General features: G+C 33.8%; 4 protein-coding genes across 6 annotated transcripts; all 4 read right to left on the reverse strand.

Moving 5' to 3' along the window:
- Positions 1-105: 105 nt before the first annotated feature.
- On the reverse strand, positions 106-4,686 carry PUX2 (plant UBX domain-containing protein 2). Its single transcript, XM_012990749.2, has 3 exons — positions 3,442-4,686; positions 681-959; positions 106-558 (listed from the first exon to the last, which is right to left on the reverse strand). The coding sequence occupies exons 1-3, from the start codon at positions 4,300-4,302 to the stop codon at positions 301-303; spliced, it is 1,398 nt and encodes a 465-aa protein (XP_012846203.2). The 5' UTR covers positions 4,303-4,686; the 3' UTR covers positions 106-300.
- Positions 4,687-5,536: 850 nt separating this feature from the next.
- Positions 5,537-8,033, reverse strand: LOC148770426 (putative inactive receptor kinase At1g48480). The gene is made up of 2 exons (XM_088818531.1): positions 6,692-8,033; positions 5,537-6,224 (listed from the first exon to the last, which is right to left on the reverse strand). The coding sequence occupies exons 1-2, from the start codon at positions 7,971-7,973 to the stop codon at positions 5,677-5,679; spliced, it is 1,830 nt and encodes a 609-aa protein (XP_088674657.1). The 5' UTR covers positions 7,974-8,033; the 3' UTR covers positions 5,537-5,676.
- A 1,919-nt stretch (positions 8,034-9,952) lies between these two features.
- PDLP6 (plasmodesmata-located protein 6) lies at positions 9,953-12,571 on the reverse strand. Its single transcript, XM_088818532.1, has 3 exons — positions 11,654-12,571; positions 10,278-10,388; positions 9,953-10,152 (listed from the first exon to the last, which is right to left on the reverse strand). Exons 1-3 carry the CDS (start codon positions 12,384-12,386, stop codon positions 10,142-10,144), a joined length of 855 nt encoding a protein of 284 aa, XP_088674658.1. The 5' UTR covers positions 12,387-12,571; the 3' UTR covers positions 9,953-10,141.
- Positions 12,572-17,269: 4,698 nt separating this feature from the next.
- On the reverse strand, positions 17,270-19,617 carry CLO4 (Caleosin-related family protein). Of its 3 annotated transcripts, none has more exons than XM_012990555.2 (7): positions 19,309-19,617; positions 19,094-19,189; positions 18,913-18,998; positions 18,201-18,295; positions 17,994-18,119; positions 17,763-17,906; positions 17,270-17,564 (listed from the first exon to the last, which is right to left on the reverse strand). In XM_012990555.2, the coding sequence occupies exons 1-7, from the start codon at positions 19,352-19,354 to the stop codon at positions 17,546-17,548; spliced, it is 612 nt and encodes a 203-aa protein (XP_012846009.2). In that variant the 5' UTR covers positions 19,355-19,617; the 3' UTR covers positions 17,270-17,545. The 3 variants fall into 3 exon arrangements, with proteins under 3 accessions (XP_012846009.2, XP_012846010.2, XP_088674659.1); XM_012990556.2 differs by having other exon boundaries at positions 17,270-17,559; positions 19,309-19,511; XM_088818533.1 differs by lacking the exon at positions 17,270-17,564 and having other exon boundaries at positions 17,717-17,906; positions 19,309-19,511.
- Between the last annotated feature and the right edge of the window lie 509 nt (positions 19,618-20,126).

The following is a 20,126-nucleotide window of genomic DNA, read 5'->3' on the forward strand; positions in this document are numbered from 1 at the left end:
TTTATTTATTCAATCAGATAAGAAGTTCCCAATTCGACCTAATAAAAATGAGTATAAAAAATCAAATTACTCGAATTCGCCAGTTAAACTGCTAATAAACTCAAATTCAATCACAAATTTGTAAATATCAATTAAAAATAAAATAAAATATGACAGTACATACAACAATTTAGAATTATTCGGAACAAGTTGACTCTATTTCAAACCAACATAAAACTAAATCTAAATATAAAAAAAAATGTATATTTGATGTTATCAACTCACAATCGAAGGTATAGTTTAGGGTTGGGAGGAACAAACTTATGATGGAGGAACCGCTGATGTGGAAACGAGTGGTTCACTGATTTCGAGGAGTTCATTACAGAGACCAGTAAAGACAACATCGTCGGTTTCGATTGGTCTGAATTTAATAAGTGCTGCAGGAACTAAATCCTCTTCTTCGAGTGTGATAGCCTTTTCTCCCGGCGCTGGAGAATGTGGGATTATTCGGCGCTTTATTAAAACCGGATGTAATAGCTGGAACTCTAAGCTCGGATCTTTCAATGCATTGCTCACAAACTAATAAAAAAAGACGCGAAAAAAAAATAATTATATTAAAGAAAAGAAAATTTAATTATAACTAATTAATTATCCAATAGTTACCATTAATGCCATCTCAAAAACAAATTAAAAGGACTAACCTCGTATAGAGCGCCAGTTAATTCCGACGGTAAAAAGATAGCTTGAAGCACAACTCCATCAGGAAACTGTATTCTAATGAGAGTTTTCTTATACCGTTTTTTTGCAGCTTTTGCTTGCTTTTCTCTATACGACTTTGGTATTAGAAGCTTCGATTCCTCTAACTTATTTCTTCTCGTATTTGCCTCCCTTCTCAATTCTTCGGCTGAGAGGTTGTAGAAAGAATCTGGCACCTCGATTTTCGCGGCTACACTCTCGGAGACAGAGAAGAACACTTGAATCTAATTTCAGAAAAAAAGATTGCAAAAGAACAGTTTAGGAAAAAGAAATGCTGAAAAATTGCAGAAAAATAATGTAGCATATGGGAGAACACGAGATGCTGTTATGTGAATTCAACTTACTATAAGAAAGGAAAAATGTTGATTAACGCCTAGTTATTTAAATTTAACTGAAAATAGTAAGGGCATAGCCGATTTTCCGGAAATGAAATAGAAAAAAAATGTATCGTGACACCTCTCGATGCAGCCAGCTATACTAGTAGGATAAATATCGAAAAAACGATATTATGACATCTCGAGTAGACAGTGAAATTAGGCCTCATAAAAAAAATCATATTAAGAAACTAAAAAACCGACCCTTTTCTCCCAAATGCGTTGATCAAGAAATCAAACCAAGATATTGGAAGACCAAATAGGCATATCTATTGTGAAATTTTTCTCATGTACAGGATGTTAGCTTTTATGATCTAACAATAAATATACGACAAGACATTCATTTCAAATCCCTCAATCCAAACGCAACCTAAGTGTCCCATAAGAGTGTTTCAGTGTTTCAATACAACTTGAACAACCAAATATTAACTCTGCTATGGATGGTCCATGAACAAGCAAAACATAATGGGCAATCAATTTTCTTTCTTTTTTTTTTTCCCAAGATTTCCTTAGTTATATTTTTCATGTCTACCACATAATAAATAAATAAATAGATAATAAATGAACTTTGAATCGTTAAAACCAGCTATATCACGCCACTGTAGAATGAATGATCTCTCTTTTGAATTACTTTATTATCCTATATTTGGACCTAATTGTATTGTTAATTGGTATGATCCAAATGGGAGAAGAAAATAAAAGTCTCGAATAAATATTTCTAGAAACTCGACCGAGATACCCGTCCAACTGATAAAAGTGTGTTGACAATTATTCAACATTAACTAAATAAGTAGAAGAAAATATGAAATGGAAAATACTTTTGAAAAAAAAAATAATAAATAAAAAATAAAGCGTGTGTTCTTACATATGATTTCTTCCGTGCTAAACAATAATGCACACCCTATATTGTTGGTCCCAGGTGCCCCAGGTACCATTTTTAGTTAGGAGAGGGAGAAAACATAATAGAGAGAAAGTTGCATACTTTTATCCACATCCATTGTTTTCAATAATTTCTCTTCGATTCGATGCGCTGTCTGTTTTTTTGTTTTCTTTCCCTTTTATCTTTCTTTTATCACATTATATTGACAATTAGTCACTATCTTTTTCAATATTCTTCTCTCTTTTTGTTCGGAAGAATATGATAACACAGTACGATTTTTTAAGTTTTATTCTAAATTTCAACCTATACAAAATGCCACAAATGGTAAATAAAGTATCACAATACACTAGTTCTAGTTTATGATTTTTTTGTGTTATTTTTAAAGTGTAACTTTTATGTCATTTGGCGGGATAAAAGAGGTTCGAAAATAAATGGTTAGGTGTTTTAAAGATCACATAGGTAATGTAATATCTATACATTATACGTCATCGGAAGTTCCCACAGAATTATAAACAATAAATTGTTTTTAGTTACTCCTAACTAGCTGTGTAAATAAGTCAATTAAAACACTTCTATATTATTTAAGTGTGTACAAACTTGGTTGGTTGGTTTAAAAATGAAATCCTTCTCCTATTTACACTATTCTACCTTGTGTATTAGATGTTAGTGATTGATTTACTCGTACAACAGTAGTAGCTCTCTGAGCTCTCCATGAACGTTTCTAGACACATTCTAGAAACTAAGTACAATCAAAAGTTTTACAAGAGTTCCTACGATTTCAAACATCCAACATATTTTTAGAAAGTTGCTATCTACAAGTGGACTTACTTTGGGTTTTGTCTTGTGGGCTAGTTTTATTGGTCCACTTTGTACCTCTTTTACCCCAGCCAAATGCCATAAAAGTTGGTGCTGAATAGGCGGAACATGACATCAAGCTCAAGCTCACCCTGGCTAGTGAGCTTTAAAACATCTAACCAAGTTTCATTTTTTAATTTTGAGTTATGTGTTAACATGTTATTATATATTTATAATAAAGATAAATTAAGTCTTTTAAATTTAATAATTATTAAACCATGTTTCTAGTAAAAAAAAGCCGGCTCGTTAGAAAACTCAAGCTCGGCTCATGAGTTAGTTCAACTAATTCGTACTCCTACTCTCAGCAACCATATGGATAAACACAATCCAATTATTACTTCTCAATCGAGCAACTCATTTATATATGGGCTTGTTGATAAATCTTAAATCTTCTACAAACAAGATCCTCCGAAGATTGCAAATTTCTTATGAGCCTACTCGTTGATTTTTCACCCAAAGTGCACTTTAACACAACAATTTTCCTATCAGAAACCATAATGCAAACACACAAATAATAGTTCACATAGACAATCAACTTAATGCAGCTAAAAAAGCACCAACAAGATTACTTATCAAACCATGGATCCGATTATTTACCTGTCTATCGACTTCCTTCGGCTTAATTGGCTCCTCCAACTTAGCTGGCGAAATCGAGGGCAACTCCTCAACCTTCTTCTTCTTCGGCTCAAGCAACAATATACCATCTTTAACCAAACGAAGCCGCTCCTCGGAAAAATCTTCCATCACGAGCCACATTTCTCCACCTTCCTCTTTCAACTCAAACCCTATACACTCGAGCAAATCAACCGCTCCTACAACATCCCCTATAGCCTCCTTTATCTTCGGATTCCCTAATCTTATCTTCCTAAACTTAGAATTCTCCGGTTCTTTCACCATATTCCTCAAAACCCTAATCACCACCTCCATCGAACCATCGCTCGGCTTTTCAGACAGATACGCACTCACACATGTCTGCAACTGATTCACATTGCCATCGGATTCTTTACTACCAGTCTCGATACTCAAACAAGATTCGACATGGATAGAAACTTCCTCCTCCGAGGTGTACCCTTTACCGCAAACCGGACACTCGAACACTTGCAGAGAATACCCGTTCGGGTTTCTCTTACCGGACGTGATCAGCAAGTCGAACGGGTCGAACCCGGTTTCCGATTTCGGTTGTGCATTCGGCTTCGACTGTGTTTCGGTTTCGGCCCTTTTTCTGGTTTCTGGTTTTGGTTCGGAATTAGTAGCGATTGGCTTCTGAGGTGGGGGTTTCGAATTGGACGACGACGACGAAGACGAAGACGAAGAAGAATAAGATGGCAATGGCGGTTGCGATGGTGAAGAAGATCCCAATACTCTGCCTTGCCCTTTAAATTTGCCGGATAAAGAAGATGTGAAAGGGTTGTTGACTTTTTTCATCAGCCCCTTCATTTTATCTTTCACTTCATCCATTTTTTTTTTTTTGTTTCAAAAAATTCAAGAAACGGTAATGGCGGAGGAATTGAAAACAAAGGCAAATCAATCGAAAATTGAAGGCGAGAAATTTTGGGCGTTTTCGAATTGTTTAAGGGTTTCGAAATTCAAAGACGGAACTGAAAAATTGAAGCTGAATTTAGCTACGAGTGTTGTCGGGATTGTGTGTGGATATGTAATTAAAGTTTGGAAATTTACAAGAGAGTGTCTGAGAATTCTATGGAGCAATTTGGGGAACTTTGAATCAAGGGTTATGGAGGTGTGGGAAGAAGAGGGTGTTAAAAGGAATTTTATGAATGTTTTGGGGCCAAAATGTAAAATCCGAATTTTCTTTTTGCGCGTTTTGGAAAAGTATTTGGATATGGTGGATTTGGTTGTCAATGACCAATTAAATGCTGCCAGCTCAACAAAATCAGATGCACGTTGCAGTTAACTACTATTTGGAATGGAATCTACCAAATAATGGAATCTACCATTAAATCCAACATAATCATGCCTTTGCTTCATTTCCAGAGCTTTAAATAAAATGGTAAATTATCCCATGAGGTAAGATCAATTTACCAAAAAACTCCTCATGTTTAGATAATTACAACCACCGTCAACTACGAATTTTCTTGCACGTCTATTTTACAGTGTCGAATTTAGTGGAATCCTCTAAATTATGTGAAATTTTCTCCAGTTTGTACTCGATTCAAGCTCCATATTTTAAAAACAAGATGATCATAAGATGTGTTTCTTGCCTCATAAATATCAGATTGTGGTGCATCAGAAACTTCATTTTTACACAAATCGAGTACAAACTAGAGAAGATTTTACGGAATATAGAAGATGTTGTTGAATTTGACACCATAAAGGTAAACATGTAAGAAGATTCATAGTTGAGCGAGATTATTGTAATTATCCAAATATGAGAGTTTTTTTATATAATTTAACTTTATCTCAAGGTGGCCGTAATTGTCCCTAAATACAAATAAAATTGTATTTGTTATTTTTTTCCCAGAATATTTTATAGCATGCCCAATTGTTTGTTGAAAAATTGGGATGTTGTGATATATGAGCTTTTTTCTCCAGTACTTGTTCCGTAGTGAGTTCTTTTTTTCTTTGAGTTGGGGAAAATATTTTTTTGGTGTATATGTTTCATTTTTTTTTCTTTTTTTTTTAAATAAAATAACTTTTACTCTCTTACAAAAATGACACAAATTTCAGGAAGAATAAAAAGATGCTAAGTGCCCATAATATCCCTCAATGTATAATTTTCACTACACAAAAGAATATAACTAATTACATCACTCATTCTACATCATATGTTTGACATATAAAACAATTTAATTTCTTCAAAAAAAATAAAAAAATTCAACCACAAATCTTTTCAATTCGTCGGGCGACCTCTTCAATGGAAGGTCGCTCGTCAGGAAGCTGATCAGTACAAGACATCGCGAGTTTCAACATTTTCACCAATTTTCTCTCCTCAAAATTTTCAAACCCGACCAAATCAAAAGAAGAATCAAGCACTTCAACACTCCACTTCTCCCGATCGACCGATCGAACCCAATTAGGCAACTCAATTCCTTCCTCGGTCAAAACCTTGTCCGGTTCTTTACCTGTAAGAATTTCCAAAAGCAAGATTCCAAAGCTATACACATCCGCTTGTTGTGAAACATCGCGTGTATCCGCCACCTCAGGCGCTCGATATCCGTTGAGATTGCCAAGTGGCGAAACGAGGTGCGTTAGGCAAAACTCGGAGACAAGTGCTTCGTAGTTTTCCGTGAGGAAAACGTTCGATGCTTTGAGGTTGCCGTGTGTGGTTGTGGGGCCCACGGAGTGGAGATATTCGATACCGCGTGCAACTCCAAGAGCTATTTTAGCCCTGTTTTCCCATGATAGCTGTCTTTTGTTGCTTCCTGTGTTAATTACAATGACGAGAACAAAGTTGAGAAAAGAAGAAAGCTTTATATATATAAGATAAGCCAAGAAACGCAATCGAAGACAAGCAAGCTAGTTAAAATTCCGATCAAAATCCCAAAATCCAATGATTTTACGATTCTACCAACATGTTACGTACCTTGTTAAATACTAATAGAATCCTAATCGAAACAAAACCTTTCAATTTCGGGAGTAAAAACGTTAAAATCTACAATTTTACTGCGATTTCAACGATTTTTTATCGGGATCATAAACAATTTGTGGACAAAAGAACTAATCCAAATAATCAACAACCACTAAACAACATGCTATTTAATTTTTTTTTAAATATTTAAAATCTTACGATTTTACAATCCCTTTATAAAATTTACTTAAAATCCCGATTTCGACTACCTCGATTGCATGCAAATTTACGAAGAAACATAAATTAAAAAAAAATGCTTACCATGAAGAAGTTCAGACAAGCTTCCATTTGTCTTGGGCTCATAGAGAAGAAGCTTCTCATCTCTACCATAGAAATAACCTCGAACCGGCTCCAAATTCTCATGATCAAACAATCCAACTTCCTCGATTTTAACAATAAACTCTTCCTCGGAAACACGGACATTTTTCAACCTCTTCACAATTACCTCAACGCCACTGTCGAAATACGCCTTGTACGTCGATCCAACCGTACCTTTCCCCATCGCCTCCGCATAAGCACTCAACAAATCATGCAGGCTGAATTTTTCAACTTGATCTTCTCCGAACAACACCAGTCCGTCGTCGCTCGTTCGTTTTTCGTCGTAATAAACGGAGTGATTATTCACTTCGATTTTCGGTTTGATAGGGGAACACGGCGTAGGGGACGATCTTTCGGCTATTTGAGGAAGGATTTTTCGGGTTCGGATATTGCGTTTTCGCCGTGAAATTACGAATGTGGTTATGAGGATTATTGAAAGTAAGACGAGGGTTGATGCAATTGTGATTCCGGCGATTGCTCCCTTGGAGAGGCGGCGGCTGCCGCCGCCGTCGTTGTTGCTTGAGCAAGAAGTAAGAGGGTGGCCGCAGAGAGAGGTTTGTAGGAAAGATTGTGGAGTGAAAATGGCGAAATCCGATGGGATTTGACCCGTTAACCCGTTACCCGAAACGTTGAAGTTTGTTAGGTGATTAGGGTTTGGTAAATTCGGGAGTGGTCCGGTGAACCGGTTGTTTTCTAAGTACAGGGTTTTCAGCCGGGTTAGGTTGTTGAACCGGGGTGATATATTCCCAGAGAAGCTGTTGCCGGCTAAGTTGAGGCGGAGGAGGTTTGTTAGAGTGAAGAAGCTTGCCGGGATTTCGCCGGAGAAGTTGTTTCCTTGTAGGTGGAGGTCTTGGAGATGCGTGCATGACGAGAGATCGGAGGGGATTTCGCCGGAGAGGGAGTTTCGCCGGAGGCTGAGGACGCGGAGCTCGGTCAGGCTTCCGATGGAGTTCGGCGGGAGGCGGCCTCTGAGGCCGTCTCCGGGGAGACGGAGTGCGACGACGCGGGGGTTGGTTGCGCCGCCGCCGCATGTGACGCCTTCCCAGGAGCAGGGTGAGGCGGCGGCGGAGGTGGTGTTCCAGAGGAGGGTGCGGCCGCGGACGGCGGCTTGAAGGCGGAGGAGGGCTGAGCGGTCGGCGGCGAGATTGGAGAATGTGGTGGCCGGGAGGAATGTTGTAATGGAGAAGATGATGACCAGCAAGATCAGGTGGTGGCGGGAAATCATTTTTTGGCGGGAAAAACTCGGAGGAATTTATTAAATTGAGTCTTGATTTTTGAGGTGGTCGGAAAATTGGATGTTTCTTTCTTGATATGATATAGTTACAGACAGAGAGCGGTCAACGGTCGTCGTTTTGTTTGGTATTTTATTTTGTGCAGGCGTTGACTTTAGGTATTGCATGAGATTGACGGCTACTGTGACGACTTGTAATTCTTTTGTGTATTATTTTATTTGTTTTAGTGTTGACATTTCTACTCAGTTGACTGGTCTTGTGTGTGTGTGTGTGTGTTTTTGGTACCAGAATTTGAATGTGTCCAAAAAGTTCAAAAAGGAAGTTGTTGGTTTGGCAGTTTAGGAAGATTGTGGAAAATTAGGCTGATGATGTAATTTTAGGTATTAAAACATTTCATCACTTTTTTTAAACCTAACTAATTGGTTCCACTGTGAATTGGAGAACGGCCCGATCAGTTTGATATATATTATTAAATTAATTAATTGATTAAAATTAGATAATTTTGGTAGAAAGGCATTTAGGGTACCATTAGAACAAACTTGAAGACAAGGTCAAACAACAAAAAGTTTCAAATGATCTTTATTTGGTATAGTATTTTGCCCTCGTTGATGTTGTGGCGACATATACATATTTGCTGCTGTAAAGATCTGGTGAGAGATCATTCGTCGTCTGAACGGAGTTCAACCTCGAAGAAAATCCAAAAAATTACGATGTGGAAAAACAAAACGTTGAAGTTGTGTACAAGAACGAACTAATAAAACCTTATTTTTAGGTCATCGTGTATATTGCATATAGGTCCTTTTATATTCAAACTGTGTTAATTTCTTGTGTTATTTATTCTTCTTTCAGTAATTAATGATAATGATACGTGACTACACAAGTAAATTGTTACAATTAAATAAAGATTGATTCATACAAATCAATAGTCTAGAAAACAAAATATTTGTGGTATAAAAAATAAATAAATAAATAATCATATATTTTATGGGCCTCGGCCCAACACCGTAACTATTTATTCAGGCCCAATTTTGCAATTATTAAATAAAAACAAAGAGACAACCAATCAAGAAAAGGCTCAAAGCATAAAGCCCATCATTAACATAATATCAATTCAAAATAGTGCTAAATATTTTATTAAAAAGAGAAAAAATAAAATGTTAATTCTTGCCTCGATTATACACCTGTTATTTTGCTAAATATATCAAAGTCATTTTCATATGTTACCTATGAAATAAAATAACATGGAATAAAGTGGGGCCTCAAGCATGAATCACTGTGAGGATAAGTATCATTGAAATGAAATAAAGGGATCAATTATATCATAATCTACCTAATAATTAATTAATTCACAAACCTATTAATAATATATAAAAATAAATTCATATATTTATAATTAATAATGAAAGAGAAGATGCTACACGCTTTATTATACATCTTCAACTTGTCTCCATTGTTAAACTTGTAAAATCCATATTGATTGTACCTTTAATTTAATGTTAAATCAAATTTGTCCCCATAATCCAATTTGCAACAATAAAGTAAGAGAATATTGTTTCAATCATTGTTGTTAGTGCTTTTATGACATTGACACTAAATAAATAGCTTTTTCTATCACCAATTATCTTTTGGTCAACATATATAGTCTTATCTATTTTTTTTTTTTTAAATTCTAATCTTATCTATTTTCATAAATAAATTAAGCAAGAATAACATATAATAAGTTGTGTGTTTACTATTTTGTTAATATATTACTCATTCTTACCTTTGTTCATAAATATATGTCGTTTTTCATATAGCAGTATTTTTTTAACACTGTAGATAATTTGAATAAGAGAGTAATTAAGAGTGATAAAAGGTAAAATTTGAGAAAAATCCGTTAATAATTGTCAAAAATTTCTAAAATGACAAATAATGTGGAATAAAAAATATTTTTTTAAAGTGACAAATAAATATATTATATTTATCTGGGGCAAAGTACAATGTAGTGATTTAATTTACTGAATCAATAATGAAGAACATTAAAAATGAAGGATTAAATAAAAATTCCTAATATCTAAGTGGACATTAAATTAATTTTCTACTTATTACAGAAACAACACTTTTTACGAAAGTGTAAAGATTTTTATTCATTCTTTTATCACTGTCTTTCAGTTGCTCTTAATTATTTACCACCTGCAGTAAAACAAAATCAAGCACTTTAAATTAATTATACCTCCCAATACTAATTAATTAAAAAAAAATAGTACATATAATTGAAAGAAAAATAAGGAGATATATATTTTTAATTAATTAATTACCTTTGCTATCAAAAAGTTTACTGAAGAAAGAGAGGAAGACAATTAGTATTGCAACAGCAGCCACAAGTCCAATGAAAATGGCCAATGTTTTCTCCACGTCATCACCATTTTCTGCATTTAAAAAAAAATATAATAAACATATTAAAATTTAGAAAAATATAATATATAAAAATATTACCTACTTTGGCATCTAAATAATAATTAAAGTAAAATGACTGGTCAAGATTCATATTGTTTTTCAATGAATTAAATTCAACAATATTTACTTATATTAGGTACTACGTAAGTAGGGGATTCATTACATCAACTTTGAACAGCTGTAATAACCATTGATGTATTAATCAGACCGTTGTGTAGTCTTATTTTGGTTGTTAATTAAGTAATAATTTTTGTTTTTTTTTCTTAGGATAATTAAGTAATAATTAATCGTCATCATTATTTAACATGTTCTTAATTAATAATTAGGTAAATAGCATTTAACCCCTAGTAGTTACATGTTTTTGTCGATGACCCCCTTATGCTTTTATTAATATCAGCATATAACACCATCGTGGTTAGGGGTGGGCATTCGGGTCGGGTTATTCGGGTATAACCCGACCCGGTCGGGTATTACCCGACCGGGTCGGGTAATTTTTTACGTAACCGGGTTTTTCCCGGGTTCGGGTACCCGGTACTCCCAAACCGGGTCGGGTCCGGGTATTAGAAATCCTACCCGGGTACCCGATCGGGTACCCGGTTGAATTTTTTTTTTTTTTTTTTTTTTTTTTTTAATATATATAAAGATATATATATATATATATATATATATATATATATATATATATATATATATTAAGTAAATTTAGTTATTGTTTATTTAAAAAAAAAAAAAAAAAAAAAAAAAAAGAGGAAATTAGCAAAACCCGAACCCGACCCGAGATAACCGGGTACCCGGTTGCCGGGTACCCGGTTATTTCGGGTCGGGTTCGGGTAATTTTTTTTTTGCAAAAAACCCGAATAACCCGACCCGAATAACCCGAATAACCCGACCCGACCCGAATGCCCACCCCTAATCGTGGTTGATGGAGGTAACTTCTGTCAGTTTTTCCGTCAAACTTAAGCGCCACCGTCAAACGTCATATATAGTAATTTTTTTTGACACAGACACTTAAGTTTAACGGAAAAACTATCGAAAGCTATACGATAAACTACAACGGAGTTATGTGCTATATTACGAGCACAGATGGGTCATCTGCAAAAGCTTATAACCATAGGGTTTTAACTGCAATTTACCCTTAATAATTTTCACTTGGGTTAATATATAGTGTGGGTTTTATATGCTCGTAAGTTATAAGTAATTAATTAAGAGAGTTAATTATAACTAAGCAATTACTTACCTTTTTTGGAGGTGTACCCACGCTCCGAATACCGCGCGTAGCATTTCCCCAAAAACATATCCCCCCAAGCAGATGACCCGCACTCACTTCTCAGCCGTTGGATCGCCTCAGACAAACAATCCTGGCACTCGTCAACGCTCAAATCCTGCACGCACTGGGCCAGCCCCTGGATCTTACCCGACCCACTTACCCGGAAAAACTGCCCGCCGGACTTTAGAAAATCCAGCACCGAGTCCCTCCGGGTCAAAAGGTCCGACTCATCTCCGATGGGCCCACACTTATCGGAGGCTACCGTCTTGTCCTCCACCCCCAGAAAGGACGCGTTGTCGTACCTGAGGTAACACCCGTCGAACTGCAACGCGCCGCCGGTGGAGCCGACGCAGGACGCGCCGAGCCGGGTGACCCCGTTGGAGACGCAGTCGTGGCAGTCGGAGGTGCTGAGGTCGCCGCGGCACTGGAAGAGGCCGTAGACGGTGTCGCCGACGCCGGCGCCGGGGTTAGAGATCTTGAAGTTGTTGTAGTTGGAGACGGCGGCGGAGTTGAGTATGGAGGAGAGTATGGAGTTGACGTTTGACTCGAACGCGGTTCCCGGCGCGTAGCTTATCTGGGAGCAGCCCACGTATATGAAGGAATCTAGAGAAGAATCTGACGTGGTCGCGAGTTGTAACAGAATTACGAGAAGAACACGGAAAGAAGAGATTGAAATAGGGCGACTTATTACATGCATGTTCATGTTTAATTCCCTGTTTCTAGAGAGAGAGAATTAAGTGGTTAGAGAGAGAAAGTTGTGTAATATAGTGTGAAACTGTGATTGCTAGCTAGTAGAGAATTGCTACTTGTAGTGTGTGTGTGTGTGTGTGTGTGTGTGTAAAGTTTACGTAAGGAGAAGAATGATCAGTGTGTGGATTAGATTATGATGGTGTAGTATGTGTGTGTATCAATATAAATAGGGTAAATTACAACCAACCCCTGAGTTAGTGGTCAAATTACGAAAAAAACTCTCATGCTTGGATAATTCTAATTATACTCCTCAACTATAAATTTTCTTGCACGTCTACCCTTACAGTGTCAACATCAACATAATCTTCTAGATTCCGTTGAATGTTCTCTAGTTTGTACTCGTTTTCTGCAAAAAAATGCAGTTTTTGATGCACTACAATCTGATATATATACAAGCCAAAAAACACATCTTATGATCATCTTGCTTAAAAATGTGGAGCTCGAACCGGATAAAATGGGTACGTACAAAATTGAGAATATTCCATATAATCTAGAAGATTCCACTAAATTTGATACCGTATGAATGGACGTGTAAGAAGATTTATAGTTGAGGGTGGTTATAATTACCCAAACATGAGGGTTTTTTTTCGTAATTTAACCATACCTCAGGGGTGTGGTTGTAATTTAACCATATAAATATATAGATACAAAGATATATATACAGTTAGCGCCTGATCGAGTAGTTTGGTAGTCTTGTTGACCAAGTGATTTGCGGGGCTCCGGCCCCCCTAGTATCATCGACATTTGTTTATATATTGCTAATGCTAATTAATTTCCTAGTAATTAGTTCTTTAATTTAATTATTAAAAATTATATAAAAGACGATACATAGATATAATAATTGCTTGGTATATACTTGGTCATTTTTATTGTTGACTTTGCAATGTAGTCTAGTTTGTATGTATAGTTTAAGCGCAGTGAATATGACTGGGGTCTGGGCCGAGCCGGGCCGGGCCAAATGAGTTAACACACCACCTACTTGTAGATGATTAGCACAATGAGATTAATATGCTTACCATGTGAAATTATTTGACCTGAGCACCACTGGAAAGTCATTAGTTGTTAGACTTATATATATTCAAAAATATTAAGTTGGTATTTAATTTATTAAAAAAAAAAAAAGTTGGTATTTAATTTGTAAAACTTTTCCAAAAAAGATTATCAACTTTTTTGGCTTTTAATCATTTTTTTTAAGTATTTGCAGTATATATTCAAAAATATTAAGTCGGTATTTAATTTGTAAAACTTTTCTAAAAAAGATTATCAACTTTTTTTGGCTTTTAATCATTTTTTAAGTATCTACAATTGCAACTTTTGCTTTTCGTTTGAATCATATTTTTTAAAAGTATTTTATTATTATTATTATTATTATTATTATTATTATTATTATTATTATTATTATTATTATTATTATTATTATTATTATTATTATTATTATTATTATTATTATTATTATTATTATTATTATTATTATTATTATTATTATTATTATTATTATTATTATTATTATTATTATTATTATTATTATTATTATTATTATTATTATTATTATTATTATTATTATTATTATTATTATTATTATTACATGAAATGATTTAGTAAAGACATATATGATATATTAGTTACTGAGATTATTAGATGATGACACCTAACCTAACAATATAAGTCCCATAAAGGGTAATAAGATATTACAGCCCAACAATCCACATCCTATGATTTTGTAATAACCAGTGTTTATGTTGTTCATTCATCATTTATTTATCAAAAAATAAAATTAAAATTAACAAACTTTTATATGTAAATAAGTATAAAAAGGAGATGTTGACACAGTTAAATTGATATTCCTTCTAACTTTGCATATTTAAAAGTTATATAAAAGTTAAGAAAGTGAGGATAAAAAAGAATGTCATCTAACTTTTCTTTTCTTTTTTGGCAGTTTTTGACAAGAATTATTCTTTTTAATTGGCCTAAGTTTTATTATAATCATTGATTAACTACACCTATTATGGTTAATTATAACTGAATTACTTAAATTAAGAGTAAGTGTTTTGGTTAACCATCTAATGAGCATTGCTGTTTGTGGAAACTGGAATGGTGGTTTTTTTACCACTACCATTTGACCATGAAAGTCAAAATTAATTATTTAATAAAAAGTGGTGAAAAATAATTTGTAACAAGATACCGGTTAGCGGTACTGTAGTCAACTATATAGGTGCTTACGTTGTAGCATAATAGTTTATAAATTATACGAGAGAGGTAAATCACATTAATCTAATCATTTGTGACAAGTTCGATCTATCGATCGTTGACAATAAAATTCAAACTTGAGTCAATTGAAATAAACTCACTTGCTCTAACCGCTAAGCCATCATTTACGAGTCAAACCACACGTTAGGTGGAATTCAAATGTACTTATTCATATAAAAATATGACACTTATATAAAGGATCTTGATTTCCACATTATATGTAAATGTTGGGACACCATGTTTAACTATTAGTTAATTAAATAACTTTTCTCGTATACAAATTTTCGTTTCAATTTTTAATTTAAGAAATGACTTAACGGTTGAAGTAAGTAAATTTGTGTTATTTGACCCAAGTCAGTAGTGGCGGAGCCAGCATAGGATTAGGGGGTCATGGCCCTCCAAAATTGCTCAAATCTCTATTAATTTATATAAAAATATATTAAAAAGAAAATATGGTATAATAGCATTAACCCCCCCCCCTCCCCCCCTACAATTTCTTTTAATGCATTCGGCCCCCTCGAACTTAAAATTCTGGCTTTACTAATACAAGTCCGAATCTCCTTGCCAACAATCGTTATGTAGAACTTGGCACACATAATTAGAGTGTAGTGTGGTTTACGTCTCACAAATAGTTTGCAATCTATTATACGGAAAAACGTTAAATTTATTCAATGCACTTATATAATTGGCGGCATTTTTTTTAAAGGCTGATTAAATAACTACAATCCTTCCAAATTACTGTGCTATTATTGAAAAAAGTATACATGGACTTATAATTATTTGGATATGCTCTTCAAATAAATCTTGCATGAATGACTAATTAATTAATTTGATAATATGATTGGATTAAAGGCAGCCCTTAAAACATGGATGTTTATTTGTATTTTGCTCTTTATTTTTCAAACAAGTACACGTGGACATATTTTGAATGAAGAATGCAAAAATGTCTTCTTCTCCAATGTGTTTTTTTCTTCAATCATTTTACTGTAGAGTGGCTTCAGATTACACTACAGACTTGTAGTGTACGCAAAATATGAGAAAACTAGATGAAATTACAATATCAAAGTATACTAAATTATTCATCTACCATTGTATTAGATTATATTAAATCGAATGAAATTCATATTTACAAAAGATATGTTTTGGGCTGATATGTTTTGTTTAATTATTCCATATTGAATAATGAATGGTAACTTGTAATCATAAAAACCACATAGTATAATTTTATATAATCAATACAACTTCATCAAATTATCTGCACGCGGGGCGGAACCAGGATTAAAATGTAGGGGGGTTAACTAAAATTTCGGGGTTCGGGGCAGCGCCCCGAATTTTTTTTTAGGTTCACAAGACATTGCAATAATAAGTTTGTATTTATAAATTTTAATTAAAATGGCATATATATTATAATTTTATCATAATTTAAGCATGACAAAAAAATTTAAATTAATCCAAATTATTTTAATAATATATCGTACTTATATTTTGGGGATTCATGGCATCGTCTCACATTACTTTATAGAGTCATTAATAAAAAAAAAAATCAAAAATAATTAAATATTCATAAATTTTATTTAAAATAATACAAGTTTTAACCCTTTTATTTTATATTTTTAAATATGAAATATAATATATATATATATATATGTATAATTTATATAAAATTATGGAGAAGAAACAAAAAAATTAAGGATTAGACACATATTTACAAAAACTTTAGGGGGCTAAAAGTAATATTTAATAAATACAATGCCCAAATACCTAAATTTTTTTTTTTATCTTGGGGGGTCAACAGCCCCCCCTAGCCCCTTCTATGTTCTGTCAGACAAAGTGTCTGCACGTTACTTCCAATAAATCCTCCACCCGAAAAAATTGCGACCGATATGGATGGTAATTTCTCCAAATTCTCATTTGATATGGCGCGCGTTTTACGTGGCGAAGACGGAATTATCACGATCGCGAAAGGCAAGCGATCAACGTTTTGTTTTGAAACTAGTTTTGAAATGGTATTTTAGGTACTTCAAATGAGCGAAAGAGGATATGTCAAATTTAGAAAGAAAAAAAAATGATAAGTTACGACCACTCCATGATGTATGGTCAAATTACAGAAAAGTCCATATTGTTTGGATATTACATTCAAGCTCCACATTTTGAAACAAGATGATCATAAGATGTGTCACTCTCTTGGCTTTAAATATCAGATACTGAATTTGACACCATGAGGGTAGACGTGTAATAAAATTCATAGTTAAGGAGTAGTTGTAATTATCAAACACAAGCGGTTTTTTTTAATTTGACCTTACACCAGAAAGACCGTAATTTACCCATAGAAAAGGTTAAAGTATACCACTAGTTAGTTCAAAATACTTCTCTAGTGAGGAATTCCATCAATTAAGCGCTTTAATTAAATATCTAAATTGTCCTAATAAAGTAAATTTGGATAAGATAATACTAATGAAAACGTCAAATGCATTTTTAAGTTAGTAACAAATGTTACTTTGAATTGGAAAAGCAAAAAAAAACTAATGTTGCAAATTTAAAAAAATGATTATTATTTTGGCTATTAAAAAAAACCCACAAAAAAAAACATTTTCAATTGTCTGAAAATTTATACTTATGCATTTCATCCACACCATAAAAAAGACAATCATCAATCATATATACATTCACATTTTATACATTCCTTACACTTTTACACATTAATCGAACACGATACACGAACTCGTATACACACAAAAGAATATCATGAAATAAAGAATCAACAAACACCCGTCGAATATTAATATTTATTCATTGCATTTTACGCATATTATCAGTCCTAAACGAGGCCGTTGATCACATTTCGCCACGTTCTTGATCAGTTCATCAAACATCACAATCTATGCTGCAGAAAAAAAAAAAAAAAATGGTATCCTCGTATAACTAGTCGAGACTTCTGCTTATTTTATTACCAAATTAAATCAATATAAAAAAAAGAAAGAAAAAAAAAAGAAAAGAAAAACCCCACAAAGTGCGAAAACTATATGAGAGTATCGTATTTAAGTTCGTATATTTATATATATATTATGTATTTGGTAATTACTTTTGCTTCTTAGATGCGTTCTCCTTAGCCATTCGTTCGAACAAGCTTCCATCGTAAACAGCTCTGACAGTTTCCTTGTGCAGAAGCCCGTTTTTATCCTTGCAAAGAATATAAAGAATCTTCCACTCCGTGTATCCAGCTAGCCTGCTCGATTTCATATAATTTATCGTTTATTACATACATACATATATATGGAATAATTTAGGTTGAATTTTTTTGATAATTAATTACCATCCACCATAGTCCTTTGGCTCCCTATTAGATTTCAAGAGATTCTTCAACTCGTCCGATGTCAAGGAGTGCGGATGAGTAAGGGCATGTTTGGCGAAAACTTCCTCAAATCTCGTCGGAACGAACCTTCAAGAACAACAACAATTACGAATGTTTCAAAAGCCATTATATACATATATATGTATATGTGTAAGTATATGTATGTACCTTCCTTCTTTGTCATAGACACCAGAATCGCTCGTGTGTTTCGCCATTTTGATGTTTTTCACCTCGATTGGGAATTTGAAAGAAAAGGGTTTCCCCTGCATTCATCCATTGGTCATGTAAACGAAAAAATTATTATGCGGAACGAATATCGACCAAGATGATACTTTAATACAGAGCATGTGAACGACTCGATTGCGTTTCTTTCTTGAGAATACGGGCTTCAATCCAAACATCAACTCATCAAATATTTTATATAATCTCGATACGGGATAGAAATTATCAACTTGCTCCGATCCATTTTTAAATATAGCTCGGAAGGACGAAACACTACTTGGTAAAAACAGAGGAATTGGGCTAAATTAAATAATCTAATGAAACCCGATTATATTATTGGACCTTCGATGATCCAATAAAAAACATGCTTAGAAGGCAAGGTAATATAATATTTGCAGGTCGACCCACAAGTTATTGGGAGACCAAACATCAAACAAAGTCTTATTAATCATGGCTAATCTCACCAACCAAACTAGCACTTAGGATATCAAACTGCAAATTAAGAAAATAGTTAATTAACACACACACACACACACATATATATATGTAGAAAATATGAAAGAAACAACAAACAAACAATTGATTAAATGTATATTCCTACTATAATAATCACTTATAAATATTAGAAAATTAAAAATAAAGAAAAAGAAAAATGTACCGGTCTTGTTTTATGACTGAGGCCGAGGTTGATGAAAACGGAGGCGACAGAGGACAACAGAAGCCCACATCCAATTGCTCTAAAACCTGCAAAAACAAAAAAAACAATTTTTTTTTTTTAAATAATAAAAAAATATTTAAAAAATGAAGAAAAAATAAATTAAAAAAAAAAAAAAAAAAACCTTGAAAAGTTTCGGAAGGATAAATAATGCCGTCATTGTTGCGATCGAAGAACATAACATGCTTCTGGAGAGCGCTGGTCTCACAATTTTCCATCGCTGCATGCAAATTACACCAATGTCTAAATTAATTTTAATTTAAATCAAATTAGATTAAATTAAAGAGAGAAAATAAAAAATAAAGAAAAGTAAAGGGGGGGCAAAGAACATCTTCTTGCCTTGTGCTTTACTGACAGAGATATTAGAATTCGAATCTCCAGACATTGCTATTAATTCTTCTGCTTTAATTGATTTTCAAGCGTGTGTGTGACTGTGTGTAGTGTGTGTGTATGATTGAGAAGAAAAATTAGGGTTTTTGATTTGGGTATTTATAGATGATTTGTAATGAAGATTTAATGGGAAGAAAAATTAAGAGAGAGAGAGAGAGAGAGAGAGAGGCACACGCTTAGGATTAGGCTTTTCACAATTGAAGCTTTTTTTTTTTTTTTTTTTTTTTTTTTTTTGCATGTTTAGCGTTTATGTGTCATAAGGAAAACGAGGGAATACGTCATCTCCTTTTATTTATTTGGATAAATTACGGCCAACCCCTGAAGTAATGTCAAATTATGAAAAAAAAAACCCTCGTGTTTGGGTAATTACAACCATCCATCAACTATGAATCTTCTTACACATCCATTCTTGCGGTGTCAAATTTAGTGGAATCTTCTAGATTATGTGGAATATTCTCTAGTTTGTACCCTTTTCATCCCATTCGAGCTCTATATTTTGAAATAAGATGATCGTAAGCAGTGTCGAGTTCAGGAATGTGATACAGGGTGAGCTTAAATTTTCGGGGGATACGGGGCAGCGCCCCCGAAAAAAAATTAGGATTTTTTTGTGACAAAATAAAAACAATAGGGAAAAAAAGAAGGGAAAACGGGTTTTTTTTTTCATAATTTGGATTTTGGGTGGGCTAATTAATAAATATTGGGTGGGCTTAATAGATATATAGGTATAATATGGGGACAATTTTGTAATTTAAGAGTATCATATTGTG

The sequence above is a fragment of the Erythranthe guttata genome, chromosome 5, assembly GCF_056151865.1.
Source record: "Erythranthe guttata isolate IM_541 chromosome 5, IM_541, whole genome shotgun sequence".
In the NCBI taxonomy this organism is placed as follows: domain Eukaryota; kingdom Viridiplantae; phylum Streptophyta; class Magnoliopsida; order Lamiales; family Phrymaceae; genus Erythranthe; species Erythranthe guttata.

Coding starts and splice junctions, on each gene's coding strand:
- PUX2 (XM_012990749.2), bottom strand. CDS start 4,302: ATGGATGAAGTGAAAGATAAAATGAAGGGGCTGATGAAAAAAGTCAAC. Junction 960..3,441: donor CGAAGGAAGTCGATAGACAG/GTAAATAATCGG, acceptor TTCTGAAATTAG/ATTCAAGTGTTCTTCTCTGT. Junction 559..680: donor TAACTGGCGCTCTATACGAG/GTTAGTCCTTTT, acceptor TTTTTTTATTAG/TTTGTGAGCAATGCATTGAA.
- LOC148770426 (XM_088818531.1), bottom strand. CDS start 7,973: ATGATTTCCCGCCACCACCTGATCTTGCTGGTCATCATCTTCTCCATT. Junction 6,225..6,691: donor CTTGTCTGAACTTCTTCATG/GTAAGCATTTTT, acceptor TAATTAACACAG/GAAGCAACAAAAGACAGCTA.
- PDLP6 (XM_088818532.1), bottom strand. CDS start 12,386: ATGAACATGCATGTAATAAGTCGCCCTATTTCAATCTCTTCTTTCCGT. Junction 10,389..11,653: donor TGGGTACACCTCCAAAAAAG/GTAAGTAATTGC, acceptor TTTTAAATGCAG/AAAATGGTGATGACGTGGAG.
- CLO4 (XM_012990555.2), bottom strand. CDS start 19,354: ATGTCTGGAGATTCGAATTCTAATATCTCTGTCAGTAAAGCACAAG. Junction 19,190..19,308: donor CTCTGTCAGTAAAGCACAAG/GCAAGAAGATGT, acceptor ATTTGCATGCAG/CGATGGAAAATTGTGAGACC. Junction 18,120..18,200: donor GTCTATGACAAAGAAGGAAG/GTACATACATAT, acceptor TTGTTCTTGAAG/GTTCGTTCCGACGAGATTTG.